The following is a 23,228-nucleotide window of genomic DNA, read 5'->3' as shown; positions in this document are numbered from 1 at the left end:
AAGGGTAAAAATATCTGGCCTTTTCTCAATCCTCTGCTATCACAATTCGAAGATACAGAATGCGAAACTCTTTGGTTTCTTACACCATTCCTAGGGTGTCATATCAAATGATCACGCACAAATGAAGGATTCTCTTATCCAAGGAAACCCCTTCTTATTGTTTGGTGATTTAAACTTTGTTACCCATCTGACATCCTGTCATTTTTTTTGATCAATGTTTTTGACAACAAAATCCAAAGAGATAGTCTTCATTTAGACTCTTCCTTCTCAGATTTCCAACCTTTAAACTTGGTGCGTTCTAAACAATAGTCATGTTTCAGGCTCCTGTATTATTTAGAAACTTCTAGAGTAATATACAAAACTTCCTTCGTGAAAGTTTTATTAGTCCATTAATCATTATTCTTTCAAAAAGGGTATAACAATGGATGAGAATACAATTGGTTCTGAGTATAGCTCGTAAGGAATAGATTATCAAAAATAGTAAACAAGGATAGCAAAGAAATTGATTGGGAATGTGTATCTTGGAAAAGAATGAAGTATTCCAAGAATAAAAAATTCAGTATGAATATTAGGTGCCCCAGATATCACAGCTTCAACTTCTCTGTACAAACTTTTTAAAGATCCTTCTGAGTTTGACATGTGTTTAGGGGATCCACAGTACTCTGCCAATGCCCCAAGATGTTGCCTACCTTTTCCTGATAATTCAGGTATAACAAGATCACCACATGCCCCAATCTGGTTAAACTTTGAATTGCTCTAATCACCTCGTGCCCCATTCTGATCAATATTTGAGCCGCCCTTTTCGGGTTTTCAACTCAAATCCCCTTTGGTCTCAAAGTGCCCTTTGCGGGTTTTCACTTTGGCCTCTCCATTTCTTTTCTTTTTTCTTTCACTTTTATTTTTTGTTTTTTTGTTTTTGTTTTGTTTTTGTTTTTTTTTGAATCTGAACTCATAGGATTAGACAAGTCCTCGTTATCCCTTTCGATCAGAACCAATGTAAGATCTTCTTTGTAATCAGATTTCTTTCATAAAGCCTTTTGGGGCAAAATTTAACTATGATGAAAACTTTGGATCTTCCTCTTCAATTAGGATGAAATCCAACAACGGAGAAATGGCAACTTGACTTCGACAGGCTAAACCATGATGAGCCAAAGGAGAAGGCATTGCCCCGACAAAGAATTCTAAATGCATCGTTCATGATGTTAATCTTGAACATACTGTAAATTCTTGATATCGTATTGTTGTTCCGATTACAATTACGTGCTTACTCAAGCATATCCTGATATGACCATATGAAGACATCTTTGAACTCTTTGAAGTAACTCAACAAGGTCATGCTTCATTTCTTCGGTTATGCACGCTATCTTAAAGTCACAATCTCCATTGTCCCCTCATGAAGTAAGATTTCATTCCTATTCTACCATCCTCAGCAAGTCTGAAAATAGGCTACAATCTGTGTCATCTTTAAAGTCATGAGATCCCTCTAAACACAAATCTCACTCAAAAGGAACTTCTGAGTCCGTAACAGCATCACTCATGTCATTGATATCTGGGGACCCACAGTAAATACCAAAGAATATACAAAAGAATGTATGAATAATCATTTGTACAATTATGGATGAATAAAAGAATAATATGAAAGAAGATCCGAAAGAATGAAAGTATAATTATTCGAAAAGAATATTGGCTTAAAAAATGAATGCAAAGATGTATTTTATTAGAATAACGACGTTCAGACATGAGCCTATTTCATAAAGGAATTCTTATTGCCTCTAGGCTGAAGGCAACAAGTGTGTTTTAAACATTACTCTGAGTAATCTCTAAATACTACAGGGGTTTCTTCTGCAGTCCAATTATTTAAAACACTCCTAAGTCTATAAGGGCGAAAATTTTACAAGGTCTCTTCTTCAGCTGTTTCATCGTGAACACTTCTCGACACCCCTTCATATATTGCATTCAATCATGACTGGGTACTAGATGAGCCATCTATTTTGACAATACCCATGTTGATGAATTTTTCAACTAGCTTTTTGAAGGTAATGCAATTCTCTATAGAATGCCTCGTAATTCCTACATGATAATCACATTGTGCACTTGCATCATACCATTTGGGATACGGGGGCTGTGGAGGCTTCACATGTAAAGGAGAAACAACATACGCATCGAATAAGCTTTGATGCAGCTCCTTGTATGACATTGGAATTGGCATGAACTGGAGCTTTTCAGTGCTTGGCTTCACACATAATTCTTGTCTTGATGAACCCTGTTGATTAGCAATCGATTTGAAGTACGTATTCACGATGTTCACCTCATTTCCCTTTTCTTTTGAGGCTTGCCTTCTGTTATTTCCTCCAACATCAATCTTTCCGCTCCTTATGGCGCTTTCAATCATTTCACCATTCATGATTATGTCAGAAAAGCTTTTTGTTGCACTCCCTAACATATGTGTGATGAATGGGGCTTTCAATGTATTAACGAAAAGCATCGTCATCTCTCTTTCTAAAAGAGATGGCTGAACTTGGACAGCAATCTCCCTCCATCTCTGTGTGTATTGCCTAAAACTTTCACCAGGCTTCTTCTCCATATTCTGAAGAGTAATTCTATCAGGTACCATGTCAGTCACATGGCTGTACTGCTTTATAAACGCCTGTGCAAGATCTCTCCATGAATTAATCTAGGTACGGTTCAATCGATTGTACCACTTGGATGCTGCCCCTGAGAGGCTATCCTGGAAGCAATGAATCAAGACTTGGTCATTATTGACATAACCGGTCATTCGTCTGCAGAACATGGTAATATGAGCTTCGGGGCTACTGGTTCCATTATATTTCTCAAACTCTGGCATTTTGAATTTGTAAGGGAGCACTAAATCCGGAATCAAACTCAATTCTTTAGCGTCAATTCCATGGTAGCTCTCAGTACTTTCCATCGCTCTAAGTTTTTCCTCCACCCATTTGTACTTTTCCTCTAGCTGTTTTGGTAATTCATCATTCATTTTCTCTTTTCCAGCCGTCTCATCGAAATCAGGGATAGCAGGATTAACAAAGTTGGCTTCGGGGTTAGAGCCTGATCCTGCCTGGAAATTCATTTGCGTTGCAGTATCACCTAGAGGATTAATGGTAACAGATGACCTACGCGGGCATATCTCAACTTGTTGGGGTGTAAAGTCCGGAGGATAGACAAGTCCCTCATTGTCTCATTCTTCAATATTGAGCATAGAGCCTTTTCATTTATCAGTCCCTTTATTGAACCACTGAGTTAACTGAGCCATCATACTCCCTTGAGACTCCATCATTTTGTCTATCATCTTTTGCTGCTCATTCACTTGCTTTTGAAGCAGCTCCTGCATTTCCTTTTGGGTTTGTTCTAATCTTTCCATTCTTTGATCCATATCCTTGATTTTTGATTGAGTACTGTAGTGGTGCTTGGTAGGTTGGTTGGTTTCCAGATTAGCTTAGGAGTGATTTAGATTAATTAGAATCCCTTAATGTATTTGCATATGAAACAATGCAATGCATGAAATGAATGCAGAAAAGGCGTCAATTTGAATTCAATTCCATATAAGAAAACTTTACTAGAAATTAAATTCCTTTACATAAAATGAATTACAAGTACAACTTTGCCCTAGTACCCAGAACTCTAATCTTTCTAAGTAACAAAGCTAATTCTTGTCCCCGATCTGACTCTAATTCATATTTTACACTCAGCGTGTCAGCTTGTACTGCTAAAGTCTGTATATGGTCAGCTACTTCTCGAATCTGGACTACAGCTTTCTTGATAAGATGATCTCTGCTTCTAACTTGATTCTGAAAATGGTGAAGCTGTTCATTACTATGACTCTCGTTTGCTTTCAAGTACTTGATCTGGATCTCACCATTTTGCAGCTCCGTCTCTAACTCTTCAATTCTTTTCTCCATTTCTTCAATCTTGCTCAAGCTAGCTTTTAACTTTATCGTAGAATTTTGGCTTCGATACTGATGAAGAGATCTTTCCAATACAATCACCCTATCCTTTAACTCACCATTTTCCTTCTGGCTTTCTGACAAACTCCTTTCTAAAGCCTCATTTCGCCTTTGTATCTCTTGAAATCTCTGTTCCCACTTATCAGCCTTGTCCTTTTCTTCTTGAATTTCTACTCGCCACTGTTCTGGCATCTTTCCCAGCCCAGCAGTTCTCATTGACAAATGTATTTTTTTTTATAATTCGTCTTCAGACTACCCAGCTCATCCTCAGCCTTGCTTTTCTCTTTCTTTAACTTTTCATTTTCAAGCTTCTGAACATCTATATCCAATCTTAAGTTCATCTTTTCCGCCTCCATTTGCTCTATCTTTTTCTCCAACTCTACATTTCTCCTTTAAAAATCTTGCTTTATAATTTCGAACTCAGAAGGAATGACTCGCAAATGCTCTTCTATTGACTGGCCTTCTTCTTGATTTAACTTAGGTGTATTATCATTAATCCTTCTAGCCCACCATTGATGATACTCAGGAGTTGTCATTGGACCCACAGCTAGCCTCTTCATTCGGCGAGTTTGTTTCCACGCACTAGCCATCTCTTGAATCTTCTTTCTATAACCATCATCCTTGTACGAAAATTCACAATCAGCTATCCCTTAGGTCGCAGGTATAAATTGCCTTGACCTATATTGCCTTAGTACCAATAATGGGGCGTATCTAGTAGCTCCCCAAACCCCTAGCAAAGGAACCCAATCAAAACTACCACACCTATGCAGGATCTCATCTGGAAGTAACCAAGGAGCTCTCCACTCAATGTCCTCTTCTCGAAGATTTTAAAGAATTGCTATCCACTTCTCCTTCGAAATGTTGTCTCTCCTGGGTGTAGCGACTATCTCCTTTAGTGGTGAATAATTTTTATAGAAAACCCTATACGACACTTTATCCACCTTCCAAAAGTGACTGTGAAACCACGCGAGTAGAAGCTGTGCACATCCAATAAATCTACCTTCACCTGTCCTCCGGCATGCACTCAATAGCCTGAAAGTTTCTGCCAAAATTGCTGGAATCGGTGTAACTTTCTTATCGAGCCGGTCGAATAAATCAATGATCGTTTCATCCACATACCCCAAGGCTTTAGGGAAAACAACCAAGCCATATATACTTAAAGCAAAAACATCTAACCTTTTCCTGACATCTGGGTGTGTGAGGATTGCATCTTTCAAGCCTCTCCAAGGAATGCACTTGCTATCCCCCTTTTGCTTAACTCGTGCAGCGACCCACTGCTCACTCATCCCTGTTATACCTCTCAGCTTCTTTGAAAAGGTTGGTACATTTACCGCTCTCGAGTAAACTCTATCCACTTGAAACTTTGAATATCGGAGTAAAGCCACATATTTTTCTATCGTAGGTACCAAATCAACATTTCCAAACGTGAAGCAACTGTAAGCAGGATTCCAAAACTAGACGAGGGCTCGAAACAAATGTTTGTCTACCTTCACATCAAGCAAATAAAGCAAGTCCCCATAATTGTCGTAAAATAACTACCTAGCCTCATTATTCCATTGATTCCAAATTTCTTTCAACTCTTGCAAATTGTTTTGAGTTACACTGATGCGATTAAAATCCCATAATTCCGATACATACCCATCGGCCAGGCTATCACCCTTTTCTTGCTGTGTTGTTTCAGACCAAGTTCGGACAGCCGTATTGTCCTCCACTTTATCAAGAAACCCTTTTTCCATGTCAAGATTTCTATCTAGCAACCGAATCTGAACTGACGCCTTTTATGATGAAATGAAATGTCATGTCATGTCATGCAAAGAAAATAAAACACAAAAGGTCAGTGTCATATAATAATATAAAATATAATCAAGAAACAGTAAAACACCTAATCGAATGTCTACTAGGGTTCAGTATAGTTCTACCTAGGGTGGATTCCTAAGGTTCATTATATGAAGTTTTGGCTTCTAAGGTAAAGGTACCCGAACCAGCAGATTCCTCCATCCTCACCCATTATAGGCTCATATGGATCGAGTTCGGTTCAGGGGAATACATTTCCCTATGGCTGCACGGAGATGAAAATCTCACGAAGACATAGGTACGGATGTATCCCGGAAGCAATCCACTACCCTACACGGAGGTGAGAACCTCACGAAGACATAGCTTCTCACTCCTACTTAAAAGGGTAAAAATGTTCAACTCAGGAAATGCATAATGCAAACAATATTTAAGGAATAAGATAATGAATGCGAAAGGATGTTATGATTTTTTTTTAAAAAAAATATTTTTCTCGACCGTAAGACAAAAATTAATCAACTTTGTGGTTCGACTCTCTTCTTTTTTTAAAAAAATTTCCCCAATGGAGTCGTCAAGCTGTCGAAACTATTTTTTTGAAAATAAAAAATTTTAGGTTGCCGACTTTAAAAAATGAAAATTGGGAGTCGCCACCAATCTTTTATTAAGGTGTGATTGGGTCACCTAAAACGACTTTGGTCTACGAATTTTAGAAAAACGGGTTCGGAAGTCGGTTACGTATGAGGAAGGATTAGCACCCTCATTACGCCCAAAATTAGTACCTAGTTAATTAATTAATGTCTTAAGGTCGAAAATTTTAAAAATATAATCTTTAAAAACTTAAAACGTTGCATATTAAGACCCTTTTCAATTCAGAGAAGCAAAAATGCCACACCCAATACGTTAGGGCACAACATTCTAATTTCCCCCAAAATGAATTAGGTCAGAATATTTATACAATAAAACTTTAAAAGAACATCCACTCATCCAAGATTTAAGAAATCACACCCAATAGTTAGGGCACAATCCCTTTAGAATCCCAAACTCGGAATATTTCCTTTACTTTAAAAGAACATCCACTTATCCAAGATTTAAGAAATCACACCCAATACGTTAGGGCACAATTCCTTTAGAATCTCAAACTCGGAATATTTCCTTCATGATTTTTTAAAAAAAATCTTCATTTCGAGAAATCAATGCGTCACATCCAATACGTTAGGACACAACGTGTTGAATTCCCAATAATGAGTTTTTATTTTTTTGATTGAAGAGAAATGCTCGATTGTCGGATTTAACGAAGAAAATCGGAACCCAATACGTTATGGCTCAATTCCCTTGAAAATCCTAAATACGAACATTATCTCAATTTTAAAAAATTTCTATCTTTAAATTTGAGTAAAAAAATGATGTAACGTGATTTTATACATACAAATGCTATAATAATAATAATAAATACATCATCGACATAAAAATAATATAAGCAAATGAATAAACGAAATAAAAAAAAGGTAATCCATGACATGCAAAATATTAAATGTAAACACAATTATACAATGGATGGGATAGCAAACAAATAAATAAGGATCAAAAGACGTATAATATACACATGAAAATTATGAAGATTAAAAATATACATATAATTTACAAATAAAATTTTGGGTTATAGAATTTATATATAAATACAATACATAATATACTTATGCAAATAAAGAAAAAATATAATTATACGTACATATATAAAATAATAAAAAATAGGTATATTTTAAAAAAGAAAAAGTGAGTATTTAATCATTAAAAAAAACGTAAATATATACATATAAATATGAAAATATTCATTAAAAATATAGGAAAATATTTATTTTAAAAAAATATATATACATGTACATATAAAAGGAATATACATGGATAAAAAAATTAAATAATGAGTACATTATCAAAATTAATTTTTAAAAAAAATAAATATACATATATATACATATATAAATGTGAGAAAAATATAAGTTAGAAATATGTGCATAAAATATACATGTATAGATTTAAAAAAATAAAAAAAAAATGATTACGTTATTAATTAATAAAATAAATGAAAAGAACAAAAAAGAAAAGAAAAACTAAATTGAATTGCAATAAAAAAACTGGGGTAAATCCGCAAATAAATAAAAGTAAAAGGATTAATTTGAACGCGCGAATTACATAGAGGGGCTGGAAGGGAAATTTTCCCTTCTCCTCTAAAACGACGCCGTTCAACTTAGACCCAATTGAAATAAAAATAAATGAAAGGGTAAATTAAGAAAAATAAAAAAAACTTAATTACAAAAACATTAAAAGGCGGAGGGGCTAAATAAAATAAATAAAATTCGCAGTGGTATCACCTTCTCCCCTTTTTTAAAATCATAAATAAGTAAAAAAAATAATCGAAAGAAAAAAATAGTAAGCCATCTTTAAAAAAACTGTCAATCGTTCTCTTTTTTATTCCTCTTCCCCTTTTCTCCTTTTTTTTCTTTTTTTTTACAATGAAGGGTGAGGCCTCTATTTATAGTTGAGCCTCCCCAAATCCAACGGTACAGATCAATTACATCAACAGCTGAGATTAAAGGGTATCTACAAATTAAATCTCTAAGATTACAAAATCATATATTCTAAGATTGCATATCATATCTAAGATTATATATCATATCTAATATTGCATATCATATCTAAGATTGCATATATCATATCTTAGATTGCATATCATATCTAAGATTGCATATCCTAAAAAATTATGTTTCCATATGTGAGCCCGGGCTAAAATTGGGTATTACATGATTCACTTGTCCAACTCATTTAAAGTCACCAAAACATCACTCTTCATATGTTGTTGTTATAATGGAAGTCTTGCAATCTTAATAAATCTATTTTATAATTTTGAAACTCCAAGTTTAAAACTCTATTTTTTTTAAAAAAAATTTTGTAATTTGTAAGGAGATAAATGGATAAAGATAGTTTGGGGGTATATATTAGAAGAATTTATGCTTTTGTGTAAAAATATAAAGAAGGAGAAGATACTTACAAAGTTTAGGATTAAAGTTTCATGAGGGGCATTTTAATAAGAGCTTAACACCTTAAATTTCGAGATCTCACTTTTAAATTAATATTTCTTTTTTAATATTTAGTGACTTGACTTTTTTTTTTTAAATTATTTTAAACTCTTACCATGTTAAGAAAAAAAGAGAGTACATTTTAAGGAATAATGTAAAAATCCCTTTTTTAAGAAATAAAAATGGTATATTTTAATTAAGTAAAGTACATTTAACATCACTAAATTATTAATAAATTATAAGTTTTAGTTTCTTAATTTCAAAAAGTTAAAAATTGTCACTAAATTACTTGAAAGTTTTTATTTAAATCACTAAGCTGTTAATTTTTTTTAATTCGACTAACAAACTCCAAACAGTGATCGGTATAATGGATTAGTACCCTCGATGAATAGGAAGACATATCTTAGGTCCAAGTCAATTTGACGAACGGTGTCGTAGATTAGAGTATAAAGTTGTTTCAATTTTAATTCATAAATTTGTAACATTTAAAATTGTCATGAAAAAACTGAATTATAAAAGAGAATGAGAACGAAAACTTTCTATTGTTGTAAGCGATACAAACAGAGAAAATCATACAACAATAATTTTAATATAATAATAATAGAAGGAAGTGCTACTCATATATTAAAACTATTGCTTAAAAAAATATTGATGTTGGGTTTAGAGGTAAAGTCTGAAAATTGAGTCTTATAAACAACCCAACTTAACTCCACCGGACTCCTATAGAAGCACTGGACACCAAAATTTTTGTTTGAAAGAGGCGACATTATTGCAACAGTGTGGCCACTAACGCATTGCGAGATACGAAAAGATAGCCCGAGAAATCAACGTCAAAAGGACCAAACTATTTCTTTCTGCAATCTCTTCGCCCGAATTTGAATGAATCTCAAAAACTGCCTCTAGCATGTCGTCGCCTATACTACCCGCCTGCTTTATTTAGTTTCTCTCTGTGTTTTCTTCACAATTAAGAAGAAAATAAAAACCCAGAAATCAATATTACAATAGCAATAGTAAATCCAAAGCAACAACAATATTGCCAAACTTTGGCTAGAATCATGTGCGTCGGTTTGATATCAAATTCTAATCAATTATATGTAAGAAAAGACCAGAGTAGATATACCTACAAAATATGACCACTAATCATTGAGCTATGAAAAAAGGAGAGAAGATTTGTGATGTGTTTGATGCAGTGACAATCCAGAGAGATGCATGGATCCTAAGGTTCAGATCTTGTAGCTGAGCTGTTGAAATTGTCCTGCTTGGAGGGGTCTCTGAAGTCTGAGGCCTGAGCCCATAACCCACCCCAAACGTGGTTCCTCACATGTTCACTGCGCTGCCAACCAACATGGTACTGCAAAATTATTGAATCATATATATATATATTTCAGATCCAAGTTTCTATTGGGGAACGCTGTTTCGATTAGCTATGCAGTCACAAAAATAATCTTAAAACCGATGAGACTGATTATTGGCTCTGTATTTCATTCATGTGCCAAGGGACCATATATTGATAAATAATCTAACTTGGAATTTTAATTTTAATTGCTTGAGAAAAGATTTAATCTTGAACAATGATATTCAGTTTAAGGGTTATTGAAAATAGTCGAATTAATCTCCTCCGTGCCACAGTTAGGCTTTGCATTACCAAATTCAGGAATGGAACAAAATAACCAAGTTCAGAAACGATGTTTGCTTTACACATCTCAAGGGGTCGTAGGCCCCCAAATGGATTGGAGACTCTAACCAGGGCCAACTATTTTATGTGGAGTCTATTTCTTGGGCCAACACTAACACCATCCACCATTTCACTTTTTACTTTTGGTAGAATGCTTTCAGTTTTTTCTTACCATTCCATGACTGATTATGCATCACACTCAGAGGCTTACTGTTTTTGCTCCCTTGGGAAAATACAGATGACAAGTCCCATCTCAATGAAGAAACACGAGCATTCATTGAAAGCAGGAAATACGTATGCATATATTTCAAACCAACTGTATATATATCACCATACTACCCGAAACCACAACCAAAATTAAAAAAGCTTGTACACCAAACATAACTTGGCTTCAAGTAAACAACTAACCAACACACAAGTAGGATATATATCTCCAAAGATTTAAGTAGTGGAGTTTTGATTAAGCCTAGCAGCAGCAGCCATGGAAGCAGCCACTCCCCCTGGCGCGGTACTCATGTATGGATTATTTCTCAGCTCCGCGGCTACCACCCTGTCTGCATCTTCAGGGGTCACTGCCTTGTCCCTAGGCAACATCGTAGTTGCATCCTGCACCAATTTTCCAAACCTTGTTAACAAACAAAATCATCACAACATTTTTATGATTAATTTGCTTCGGGTGTAAGATTATTACAGATAAAACGTCGGACAGGGTGGTTTTATCTTCAAACCGCATGGTTCGGGCATTCCGAGTGGCTGCACACTGGGCTTCAGCGGCTACTCCGCCCGGCAGTGTCTCGTTAATGCCAGTAGCTCTCCTCTCAGCCGCTTGAATTGCGGCCACGTCGGTCAGCTCCACTGCTTTATCAGCAGCAGATAAGGCCGCCGTCTCCAAAGCTTCTCCGACTGTTATCGGGTCAGGAGTAACCGATGGATTGTTCACCGCCGGAACTTCGGGTTGAATGTATTGCCCAACAACCTTTTTCTCATCAAAACAACGTTAGCATTAAAGCTTAATATAACTCATTAAAACTTATTTTATAATGATTCTATACCTGTCCCTCAACGGCTTCCGTGATCCAAGCTTCACCACCCGCGTTGGTCTTAGTTACGGTGACGCCTTCATCTCCGGTAACGTTTGCTTGATCGTGGCGAACGAGGCCTGCCCTCTCATTGGCGGCGGCTGCAGATTCCATGACAGCTGCGGGACCACTTTTCCGCGTTTGTCCAAGGACCCTGGTCTCAGCCGACTGCATGGCGGCCGCATCTTGTGGTGCAATAGGTTTCGAAGCGAGTTCACCGGTGACGCTAAAAACGTCGCTATACTTAATAGGTTCTTGATCACGGGAATGATCGGGCTTAGGCCGTCGTGGTTGTTGCTGGCTCATAGTTTCGTTGATCGGATGTTTAGCGTAATGGGTGTTGAACTGACTAGTGAGAAGTGAGAAAGGGAAGCAATCGAGCAGTGTGGCTGCTGAGGGAATCGCACAGGGTGCTTTAAGGACGGAGTCGCTGGTTCGGTGCGGCAAACAACCATGGTGACGGTGGAGTCTTGGGATTACAGGTGTCAGCGTGGCGAAGAGAGCTGTGGAACCACTTTGACAAATGGCATTTAAAGAAGATAGTGCGGAAGTACTTGGCTCGTTAGGCTTTGGCGGTTCGCGGTTGTATGAATATCATTTCATTGTGAATAATCAATTGACTCAATGGCAGCATTATATTGTAGGTATGGGTATGAGAGAACCTCATTCCTTATCATTTCATTAAATAGTAAAAGAAATTATATTTTGAAAAATAAATACATTAACTTGGTTTTTAATCGATTTGTGTATGTTTAGCAGGTCAAATATTGTTTTATCAAGAGATCATCAAGCATGTTGAGAGAGTTTATCCCAACCTACACTTTCCCTTTCCTTCTTTGATTTTCTAGATTCATTTTAAACAAAACTCTGAAATTAATAATGTCATTTAAAAATATGTAATTAATTTAGGAAGTCTGCCTACATATAGAGTTAATTCTGAGGAAGTAGGTGCCTTCTCCAGTTGGCAATCAACCAGGAACTCATCACCTTTTATCTACTTTGATGCTGAAATGGCGTCTCAAGGGAAGGTAATTACTCAATTCCACGAGCCAAAGCCTTAAAATAATGATCTGGTAGCCAACCAACTTCACTACCTCTTTGGCAAATTTGTTGAACAAAAGGGGAGTAAGAAGTGGAGTTGATGACGATGTTTTCTTTTTCTTTGCTTTTAAACTACAGACTTTATTTGTTTTTCGCCATGTTTTTATTCAACTTATAAATATTATTAGATTTAATAACACTCTTACTATGAATGTGATGATGAAAATAATTTTTTTTTCACAATTTAATTGAAGGCTCAATTTCTGATTTAATCAAGGCAGGAAGATTCAAAGGTAAAACAGCTTCGATACAGGAAGTTGAAGACAGCTACAGGAGCCACAGTACAACCCAGATGGAGTCTTACGCTAATAAAACTCGGACGATAAAGAGCCGGCCGCGGCCCTTAATATCAACTAAGTCTACTATATAATGTATAAATATGTAATACAAGCATCAGGGCGTATGAATGTCCCTGTTTAACTTCGCAGCTGTCGCCATGGTATCCGCCACTCCTCCAGCCGTGGCTATCATGTCAGCCTTGTTTCTTTGCTCCGCCCCTCTCACCTCTTCTGCATCTTCATTTGTCACCGCTTTAACCGTAGGCAGCTTTTCCGAAGCATCCTGTACACACCCCGAAGAAAATTCAGAAAATAACAGTTTTCGAAAATTAATTAATAATAACAAACAGAACCAAATGACCTCGTGATCGATCTTTAAACTTACCGATAAAACATCTGATATAGTGATCTTATTATGACCATAAGACGCACGGTCGTTGAAAGTGGCAGCAGCTTGAGCTCTAGTGCCAAGACCACTATGTTGAGTTAGCCTGCTGCTAGCAGCCCTCGCTTCAGCCACTCGTATTGCAGCGGCATCACCTTGGTCAACCGGTTTGTCACCAACAGAGAGGACTGTTGCCTCCAAAGCTTCTCCAATGGTGATGCCACTTTGATCAACAACATCACCCGTGGTGGGAGCCGCAGCCGGGGACGGAGATGGAGCTGTCCATTGAATATTTCTTATCGTTGGAGATGGAGATGGAGAAAGGGTAATGCCTCGCAAATCATATGGATTGTACTGACACTCACATACCGTCTGCTCCAGAAAAAAAAAAAACAATCAATCCATTAGGTTTTAAATATAATTTAACAGCTTGTCTGAAAATGGCATATGAATTTACATGGTCAGCAATAGCTTCGTTAACAACAAGTTTCCCTTGGGCATCTGTTGATTTAGATACAGCTACGCCCTCTCTTTCGACCATTTCGTTGCTCTCATCGGGACCAACAGCACCGGCTCTCAGGTTGGCAGCAGCTGCAGAATACATGACGGCACCGGCTCCGGTATCCAGTGGCTTTCCCAGCACTTCAGTCTCTGCCTCGAGCATAGTAGCTGCATCTCGTGGTGCAATAGTTTTAGATGCCAATCCGCTTGTAACATCAAAAACATCACCGTACTTGATACCTTCCTGGTCGGAAAGTTGGTCGGCTTGGGGCTTTATGGGCTGTCCCTGGCTCATTTCTTTTGTGTGGAATTCGTGAGAAAACGCAGTAACTGTGGACGGTTTAAGAGATGGCATTAGAGTTAAATTAAGTGTTACAGGTTTCAGATAGTGAAGTTGACATTTGGAGGTCGGGTTGACAAGTGGTGGTGTTGGTGGTAGTCGGGCTCCATATCTAGCTACCAGAGTGACACATGGCAAAGGATAAATGCTAAGCTGCTGAACCAGAGTTGATCATTTCGGCATATACACTAGGGTGGGTCCAAGCTTTAAGAACTCCGAATCATTTAGGCCCCTCAACCTTGGGATGGATTTGGGCTTATCAAGTAAATAGTAATGTGATTGTTTCTTTCTTAATGTTAACATTTATAGGTTAGATTTATTTAACATATTTTTTTAGATAATAGGCAATTTGTTTTTATTTCACAACAAAATAAAATTAGAAAGAGTCAAAGTCATTGAGTTTAAAGTTGAAGATTGTCTGAAAATTGCTTTAACCTGTTTAAGGCATTAAATGAATCAAAGCTTATCTAACCAAACTTAGGTGGGATCCCTCCATTTGCATCATTGCAACTTGCAAGCAATAATATTACATTACACATTATATTTATATTAAATAATATTTTCCCAGTTTTTAATGTTATTATATTAAGTAAATTACAAATTCTAATGAATTAAATTTATCAAATAAATGTTAACTATTAGATTTTTTTATGAATTAAATTACATATTTTTATAAAAGTTAATAAAATTTTATCAACTTCAGTTTTTTAATTTTAATTATTTTAAAGGATTAAATTAAAAAACACTATTTTTAGAAGTTAAAATAAAATTTTTCATTTTAAGAGAGTTAAGACTACTTCTAGCCCTTTAACACCGTCTCTGTTATGATAGATCGATCGTATTATCATTACAAATGAATTCAAACCCAAACCCTTCAAAATATAAGAAAATAATATGGTAGTATTTGGAGAGCCACATAATAATTGAATTTAAGTATAATTGCTTGTAATTACATAAGGGTGACATGTTTAGGTAATCATTGTAATTGATGGGTCCCACAAATTGGGTGTAATTGGATCACTCCAATTACAGTTTTCAATTCTTAAGGAATGAGATTGGAGTAATTACATAGATAATTATTTAATATTGAGTTATTAACAAAACAATGGTGGTTTGGGTTTTAGGAGTTTAGTCAAATTTAATATTACCTTATTAGCGAAGCAAGGGTGGCGTTTGTCATGTTATCTAGATTCGTTATTAATGCTCACTTTGAAAGCAAAATATTACCCGAATTCTAATTTCATGAATTTGAGTTTAGGAACAAACCCTTCTTATACCTGGAAGAGTGTTTGCGTGGTGAACGGACTGCTTCAGTCAGGCATGTGTTGAAAGGTGGGAACGGGAACCAGTATATAGATATAGAACAATGTATGGGTGCCAGGTTTGGAGAACTACAAGCTTTAAGGAAATCCAATATATCAAAACCCAAGTATGGTTTCTAAACTAATTGATCAAAATCTGAGGGAGTGGTAAGAAAATTTGATTACCAATATTATGTCTGATGAAGAGGCCACAAAAGTCTTGAACATCCATCTTTCTTACCATTCGCATGATGATAGGCAAGTGAGGAGAGGAGAAGCGATGGAGGAGTACACTGTGAGAAATGGATACAAGTTGTTTTTACAAGAGTCTAGTAATATCTCACCTAATCTCTACCAAATTACATCTAGATAGTTTTACAAGAGGCTATGGCAGATTGAGCTACCGGAAAAAATAAAAATTACAACCTAGAGGGTCTACAAAAAAGAAGATTGAGGGACTGGGCAGCATGTCCCCGATGTTTTGATGGAAAGAAGACCCTTGAACATGTGTTTCGATATTGCACATCTGTTAAGGAAATATGGAGTAAGTAAAAAATATAATGGCCTTAAGATAAGTCGAATGAGGGCATTGTAACGACCCGATAGTTAGAAGTGTCGAAAAGTGCATTCCTGAGACTCTGTTCCCGTAAATCAAACTCGTAAATATTTATTAAAAATATTTACAAAGCTAGTTGTGTAGTTAATTAGGTTTTGGTTAAGAGAATTTGCTTGAATTAAGAGTAATTAGGTATTATGACTAAATTGCATAAAGGGTGAAAGTTGAATTATAGATTAAAGAAAAATTAAAGAGACTAAAGAAGCAATTATGTCATTGTCCTTTAATGAGGCGGCATAAGTGTAAAAGTATAATATATATTATTAATAAATTAAAGTTAAAATATATATTATAATATATATTACTTAATATTTAAGTAAATATATATAACATTATAATAATAAAGTAAATATAATAAGTATATGAAATAAAAAGAGAAAGAAAGAAACAAAACGAAACACAAAGGAAAGAAAGAAAGAAAAAAAAAGAAACGCAAGGGCTTAGGGACTTTTAAGGTTTAAAGTTCAATTGGTTAGTCAATTTAATTCATTTTTCTTGTAATTTTTATGTTTTTGGAATCCCGGTGTGAAATACTACCCGACCCATGTCAAAATTTTAGAAATTATTGAGTTTTTAAGTGTTATCTATGTTGAATAATTTTAGTATTAGGGATTAAATGGATAGATTTTTAAGTTAAAAATGAAAAAAGGATTAAATTGTAGAATAAATTATAAATTTTGAGTAATAGGGACTAAATTGTGAAAATTTTAAAATTTAAGGATTTAAGTAAAATAGGGAGTTAAATTTAGTCTAAAGTGAATTTTGTATGAAAATATAAAATTAATTGTAAAGAAATAAAGTTGGCCTCGGTTTAAGGACTAAATTGAAAATTAGGAAAATATTGAGCCAAAATTGAAAAATGCAATATGAAATTGAATTGTGTTGTATTGATGAATTTTAATTGTTTTAATTTTGTAGCTGCCGTCGTACCGGAATCTTCGACTGAAAAGGGAAAAGAAAAAGTCGACGTGGAATAGCTCGGAATTTCTAGTTTGTATTTCTATAATACGAAACTAGTTATTAATTGTTGTAATTTTTTTTAATGTATATGGTAAGTGTTGAGTTAAGTAATTGATATTTTGATAATTGATTGAATGAATTGAATTGGTAGATATATAAATTGAATGGATTGATTTTAGAATTGAAATGATTATATGTGTAATTATGTGATTATATGAAAAATCAGTATTGGATATTGATTATATCTGAAATGTCAAATTAAACCCTATTAACTGTATCGAGTTGAGTCGGATATAGATGGCATGCCATAGGATTGGAAGAGTTTAGGGATTTCTTTGACTTCGAATCGAAGAGAAACTGGTGTCAATTTACTACTTCAGATTAATTCAATGAGGCACTGGGTGCCAATTTACTTCGATTTAGCCGATGAGACACTGAGTGTCAATCTATTACTTCGATTTAGCCGATGAGACATTGGGTATCAATCTATTACTTCGAATTATCCGATGAGGCACTGGGTACCAAACTGGTGTGTTTGGTTGGATCCGTGTATCCGCCCGAGTCCGAGTCGTGTTAATAGGGGTAAATAAATAATAAAGTTCTATAATTGGTATTGAAATGGCATGGTATGAGAAATGGAAGTGATATAGTGAATTGAAAATAGAATGTGAATTATGTTGTAAATACATGGAATATATGAGTTATATACTCATGAATTGAATATAGAATGGATAATGCCATTGTTTGAATGAAATGTGAACCAAATTGTGAAAAGCTATTTATATAGCAAGTATGAAAATTGGGATATTATGAAACAAATGAATTATGATATGCTATCATGTATGAATTCAAAGAGTTGGCATATGATAGTTTGATGATTTTTAAATATTAATGCGTCTATATTTTAATTATACATTTGTAATCTATTGTCTTTAATTATTCGGATTATAGAAATACCATTGAGTTTTATTCAGTGTACGGTTTTGTTTTTCGTGTGCAGGTTAGGTACTTAACTTTTGAACGCCGATTCAGCATCCAACAACGATCCCAATCTCAAATGTGGTGATGTTTATCCTTTTGTGTCGGCGTGTACCTAGGGTGTCTAAATAATAGTTATTTTGTGGATTAAATGTAAATGATATTATATATTTAATATTTGTTTGGTATATACATATAAACATGTGTTTGTTTTTGAAGTTTTATTATGACATGTTAAATTGATGTTTAAATATTCATAAACTAGGTAAAATGGATTAAATTAGGTATGTTTATAATTTGAATTTGAATGATGTTTTGATAATATAAATTTGATGATATAAATGTGGTACCAATGAGGGTATATTGGTTAGGCACCTAGAATGATTATTTTAATATATTTTGAATGTGTTTGATTGTGTTTTAAACTGGTTAAATGAATGATTTTTGAATTGCTTAATGTCCAAGCTTGCAGGGAATGGTAAACTTGTTATTTAAGGTACATTCTGGCCATATGGCCGTGTGAACCCTGCAACTTTAAAAAAATTTAATATTTTCAAAAAATTTTCTGAGTTTTCGAATTAGTCCCGACTTGTTTCTAACTCATATTTTGGGCCTCGAGGGCTCGAATAAGAGACAGTATGTATGAGTTTAATTAGTTTTGACCTGAATATCATATGATACGAAATGTTTGAAATTTATGTCTGTTTGATTTGCAAACTCTGGTAATGCTTCGTAACCCAGTTTCGATGAGGGATACGGGTTGGGGATGTTACGGATATAAACAATGGATGGACTGGTTGTTATTTGTGCATTTTAAGGATAAGTGATGCGGTTGTTGAAAGCACCAAAAATATCCTATCCCTAATAAATAATGAAAAAGAATAGTAAAAGGGAAGTAAGGTCGAATCCTTAGGGACTGGATTTGCACAATATCTTGTTCCGTGAAATCTCAGGCAAAATCTTGCCCAAGAAAACCTACGTTCCTGGAAAAAAATAAAAAAATAATAGAATTAAAGGTTTGGATTTGGAAACGGAAAATAAAATAAAAACAGAATTAAGAATATTGAATCGAAAATTCAAGAAATTAAAAATAGAGTTGAGAGAAACAAAATTCTTATGGGAGATTCTAGCCTCCAGTTGTCTCGTTCTGCCTTGAGTTCAATCCTCGGCTTTTAGATGATCCTTCTCAAACCGAATAAGCCAGTTATAGTGGAAGAGGATGCTTACGACCACCAGTTCCAAGGATTTAGACTTATGATTTAGTGGAACCTGACTCTAGTCAACAATCGTTTCTGTGATATCGTCTTATGCTAGATCAACGCTTCTTAATGCGAATCCCATGCCATTTTGTCTCTTAAGCTCGCCAACCTCTGACGCAGTAAGCTAACGAACCGACTGTGCAACATTCCCAAAACATACAAAACGGCCACCTTTGCATACGTTGAAAAGCTTACTTCTTAAAGGACATGGACGAAAGCGTCAGCCCCGTAGTGCAGAGAAACGATAAGTACTCAGCGAGGAGGCTAAGTACGGACTCTAAGCCTCAAGAACCCGTTTTCGGGAATATCGACAACTTTTGGCTAGATGAGTTTAGTGGCTCATGGTTATGGTGGAAAAGAAAATAAATATAATAAAAATGGATATTTTATTGAAAGGAAATATGAGAAGAACAAAAGCCTAGATTTTTGGGGAGAAAGTGTTTATAGGAAAAGATGGATGCCTTTTGAGTCACTTCATCCCTATTTATAGTGCTAGGAGAGATAGTCTAATCCTACTTAAACTTCCAAAATATAAATATATTTAATTGAAGATAAATAAAGATAAATAAAATAAAATCCTAAAATTAAATAATCCTTAATAATTATCTTAATATTAATTATCCTAATATAATTAAAATAGAGTCCGATAGAATAAAATCTCTTCTTTTTGCATTTAAACCCTTGTTTCCTCAATGCTTGCACTTTTGGCACCAACTTTTCTTTGTGTCGCACATTGGCCCATTTTATCTTTAAATTCACACTTTTGGCCTTTAATTTTGCTTTTGCCTCAAATTTAGTTCCTATGAGATAAAAGATCATAAATAGCTCAAATTAGCAGGATCATACTCAGAATAAATACATAAAAATACGTTATTCTAGAGTGTTATCAATAAGTGCAGGGAAATAACATGTACAATCTGGGCTATTTAGGGTAACAGAAACAGACATGAGGATGAAGGGAGAAATTGACCAAACACAGAAATGGTACATTTTATCACATTGTATATACAAGATATTGATGAGATAAATATTCGTTTACCTGGAAGACGGATTCAATTAGAGAGATGGAGACCACCGGAGCCACCTTTTGTTAAGATAAATTTTTATGCATCTTTAAAAGCAGTTTGAATAAATCCTGTTCGGGGTTAGTGGGACAAGTTTCAGAAGGTAGGATTATGGGCTCAAGAAAGATAATCAACTACCATATACCTACCCCTTTCGCAGCTGAAGCATTAGCCTGCCTTCAAAGAGTCCAAATGGGTCTGGATCTTGGGTTCAAGAAAGTGGTTGTTGAAAGAGACAATCTCATAATGATTAAGAAACTACAGACACAAAGACAAGATGATTCTGTGATAAATGCTTACATTGAAGATTCAAAACGAGCCAATCGAGGATTTGAAGAATGCATGTTTAGGTATATAGACAGAAAGGCAAATGAAACAAGCCATTGACTAGCTATAGAAGGCATAAGAGGAGGAGGAACAACTTATCTAACTGGTATAATGCCGTCGTCAGTGATGGAAGCGGTGGAAAGAAATAATTGGTGGTCAGAGACGACAGAATAACAGGGAAATGGTAATCGGTGACTAGATCTGGGGTTGCTCGAAGGGGAAAAGGGAAAGGTTGAGGAAGAAAGTCTCTTTAACTTCCATTATTGAAAAGAGACATTTTTGTTTCTAAAGAACTGCTGGTTTTTCATTTTCTAAATGCCCTTGGGGATGGTGGGGAGCTCTTTTCTAGGTTGGGTCTTTATTGTGGTTTTTTAGGCTGAATTTTGTTGGGTTTTGATTTCTTTTCTGGTTATAAGTCATTTCTTTTACTGACAATAATAAATGTCCTGATTTATCTTCAAAAAAAATTATACTATAAGCATGAATATATACGAGTGTTTGGGATGGTTATGTCTAAAAATTTCTTATATTATAAATCCTAAAAAAATATATTATGAAAATAATTTGTATATTTTATAAAGATATAACAAAAATATATATTATTTAGATCCTAAAAAATATCTAAAATTACGACAAAAAATTTTATTATAAAAATAATTTACAGGTTATAAAAGTGTTATAAAATATTTATTTATAAAAATTCATAGCTAAGAAATATAGACATAACTTATTTATGTGTTCATACTATATTATAAAAATAATATACTTATTCATAAAATAATATTATAAATTTTTTTATCATAACTTATTTATAAAAAAATAACTTTCTAAAGTTAAGGAAAAAATTATATCATTTACAAGAAGTATTATGAAAGTTTTCAATAACTTATAAAAACTTTTTTTATAAGGTTATGCATTATAAATTTTATATTGGTTTTTACTTAATTTATGTAATATAAAAGGCAAAAAAACTTAGCATAAATCTTTCTCCAAACTAGGCTTATATAAGTTTTTATAATTAAAGCTAGAGACTATTTGGATTGTGAACCCAAATATTATATGGTTGATGCTAATTATGCAAATAAAAAAGATTTTCTTACACCATATCGCGAGGTATGATACCATTTGAGAGAGTGATGCTAGATACAAGCACCATAGATAGCTCATGAACTCTTTAATTTGAGATATTTAAGGCTTCAAAATGTGATTAAGAAGACATTTGTTGTTCTAAAAAAAATTTCCCATTTAACAACATCACCTTAGTATGTGTTGGGGATCGACTCAATTAAACAACGAACAAGTAAAAAATAGCGGAAGAAACTAAGAAATTAAATACACAAATTTAACGTGAAAAAACCCTTCCAAAGAGGATAAAAAAATCACGAGTAAAGATAATTTTACTATAATGGCAAAAGAACAAATAGTACAAAAGGTAGAGATAAAAACTAAACCCCGAAACCCGAAAATAAAGAATCCTCAAAACGTAAACACAAAATTCTCCAAAAGTGGTACGAGTTTTAATATTTTAATGGGTGTATTTTTTAAGGTTGTAAAAGAGCTTATTTATAGGCTAAATTCGTAGGTCAAATAATAAAAAAATAATCTAGACTAATCAAAGTTCAACTGAAACAAATAAACAGAGTTTAACTAGGACATTATCTTTCAAATTTGACAAAAATACGTGGTATACTCAACAAATCTCCACCTTGACTCGTATTTCCACAACGCTATATTTGCCAAAGCCTTCCATAGGCCTATTTTGAACTATATAGGGAATTAACTGAGTCAAATTTGTGCTTAGAAGCTGGAAGACTTCTAGCCTTTAACTTGTACATTTCCAAATCAAAACTAACGCGGGTCTGATTTTCATGAACAAAGTATCCTAACTTTTCAAAACCTGCATCTAAAAGAGAACCTCTCTTCAACGAAATGGTTTTACCTTTTTCATTCATATGACCAAGTTGTTTTCGCTCCAAACGAGTTAACTTCGACTCTATAACAAACGAGGGACATCCGGTTTCACCAGTCACTGTAGAACCTTTTAGAATATAAAGACTGTCGGTCTTTTTACCTTTTAACAAAATGAGAGCCCTACGAGACACATTAATGTCGTTTGACTCGATGTTGATTCTACAACCTTTCGAGTCTAAAATATTCAAGGAGATGAGATTTTTTCGTAAATCAGGTACATACCTGACATCTGAGAGTGTCTTAATCTTCCCATCGTGTATCATAATTTTAAAAGTACTAATATCGATTACCTTACTGGATGAATCATGTCTCATGTGCACAACTCCACCTTCAACCGAATTGTATATAGAAAACCATTCCCTATAAGGACACATGTGGAAAGAACTCCGAAATCTAAGATTCACTCAGATGTAAGCTCGGAGCTATCGCTCGTTGAGACTAGCAATAAATCAGCACCGCTATCGTCGGCCAAATTAGCACTAGCTACATCTTCCTTGTTACTCTCACCAGCCATTTTATTTCGCAGTTTATAATAATCTGCTTTGACATGACCTAACTTCTTACAA

General features: G+C 34.6%; 3 protein-coding genes across 6 annotated transcripts; all 3 read right to left on the bottom strand.

The window, feature by feature from the left end:
- Positions 1-3,605: 3,605 nt before the first annotated feature.
- On the bottom strand, positions 3,606-4,178 carry LOC107908175 (centromere protein F-like). Its single transcript, XM_016835427.2, has one exon. The coding sequence runs from the start codon at positions 4,176-4,178 to the stop codon at positions 3,606-3,608; it is 573 nt and encodes a 190-aa protein (XP_016690916.2).
- Positions 4,179-9,476: 5,298 nt separating this feature from the next.
- Positions 9,477-12,097, bottom strand: LOC107914741 (late embryogenesis abundant protein D-34-like). 4 transcript variants are annotated; one of them, XR_005917490.1, is made up of 5 exons: positions 11,555-12,097; positions 11,194-11,478; positions 10,911-11,108; positions 9,948-10,178; positions 9,477-9,783 (listed from the first exon to the last, which is right to left on the bottom strand). XR_005917490.1 is itself a non-coding variant. In XM_041099813.1 (3 exons), the coding sequence occupies exons 1-3, from the start codon at positions 11,885-11,887 to the stop codon at positions 10,944-10,946; spliced, it is 783 nt and encodes a 260-aa protein (XP_040955747.1). In that variant the 5' UTR covers positions 11,888-12,097; the 3' UTR covers positions 10,780-10,943. The 4 variants fall into 4 exon arrangements, 1 of the variants encoding a protein (XP_040955747.1); XR_005917492.1 differs by having other exon boundaries at positions 9,952-10,178; XR_005917491.1 differs by having other exon boundaries at positions 9,948-10,160.
- Positions 12,098-12,865: 768 nt separating this feature from the next.
- LOC107908186 (late embryogenesis abundant protein D-34-like) lies at positions 12,866-14,262 on the bottom strand. The gene is made up of 3 exons (XM_016835436.2): positions 13,803-14,262; positions 13,346-13,717; positions 12,866-13,243 (listed from the first exon to the last, which is right to left on the bottom strand). The coding sequence occupies exons 1-3, from the start codon at positions 14,199-14,201 to the stop codon at positions 13,076-13,078; spliced, it is 939 nt and encodes a 312-aa protein (XP_016690925.2). The 5' UTR covers positions 14,202-14,262; the 3' UTR covers positions 12,866-13,075.
- Positions 14,263-23,228: the final 8,966 nt, after the last annotated feature.

This window comes from Gossypium hirsutum, chromosome D08 (assembly GCF_007990345.1).
Source record: "Gossypium hirsutum isolate 1008001.06 chromosome D08, Gossypium_hirsutum_v2.1, whole genome shotgun sequence".
NCBI lineage: Eukaryota > Viridiplantae > Streptophyta > Magnoliopsida > Malvales > Malvaceae > Gossypium > Gossypium hirsutum.
Note: the sequence above shows the minus strand (reverse complement) of the source record. Positions and strands in the feature narration are given on the sequence as shown.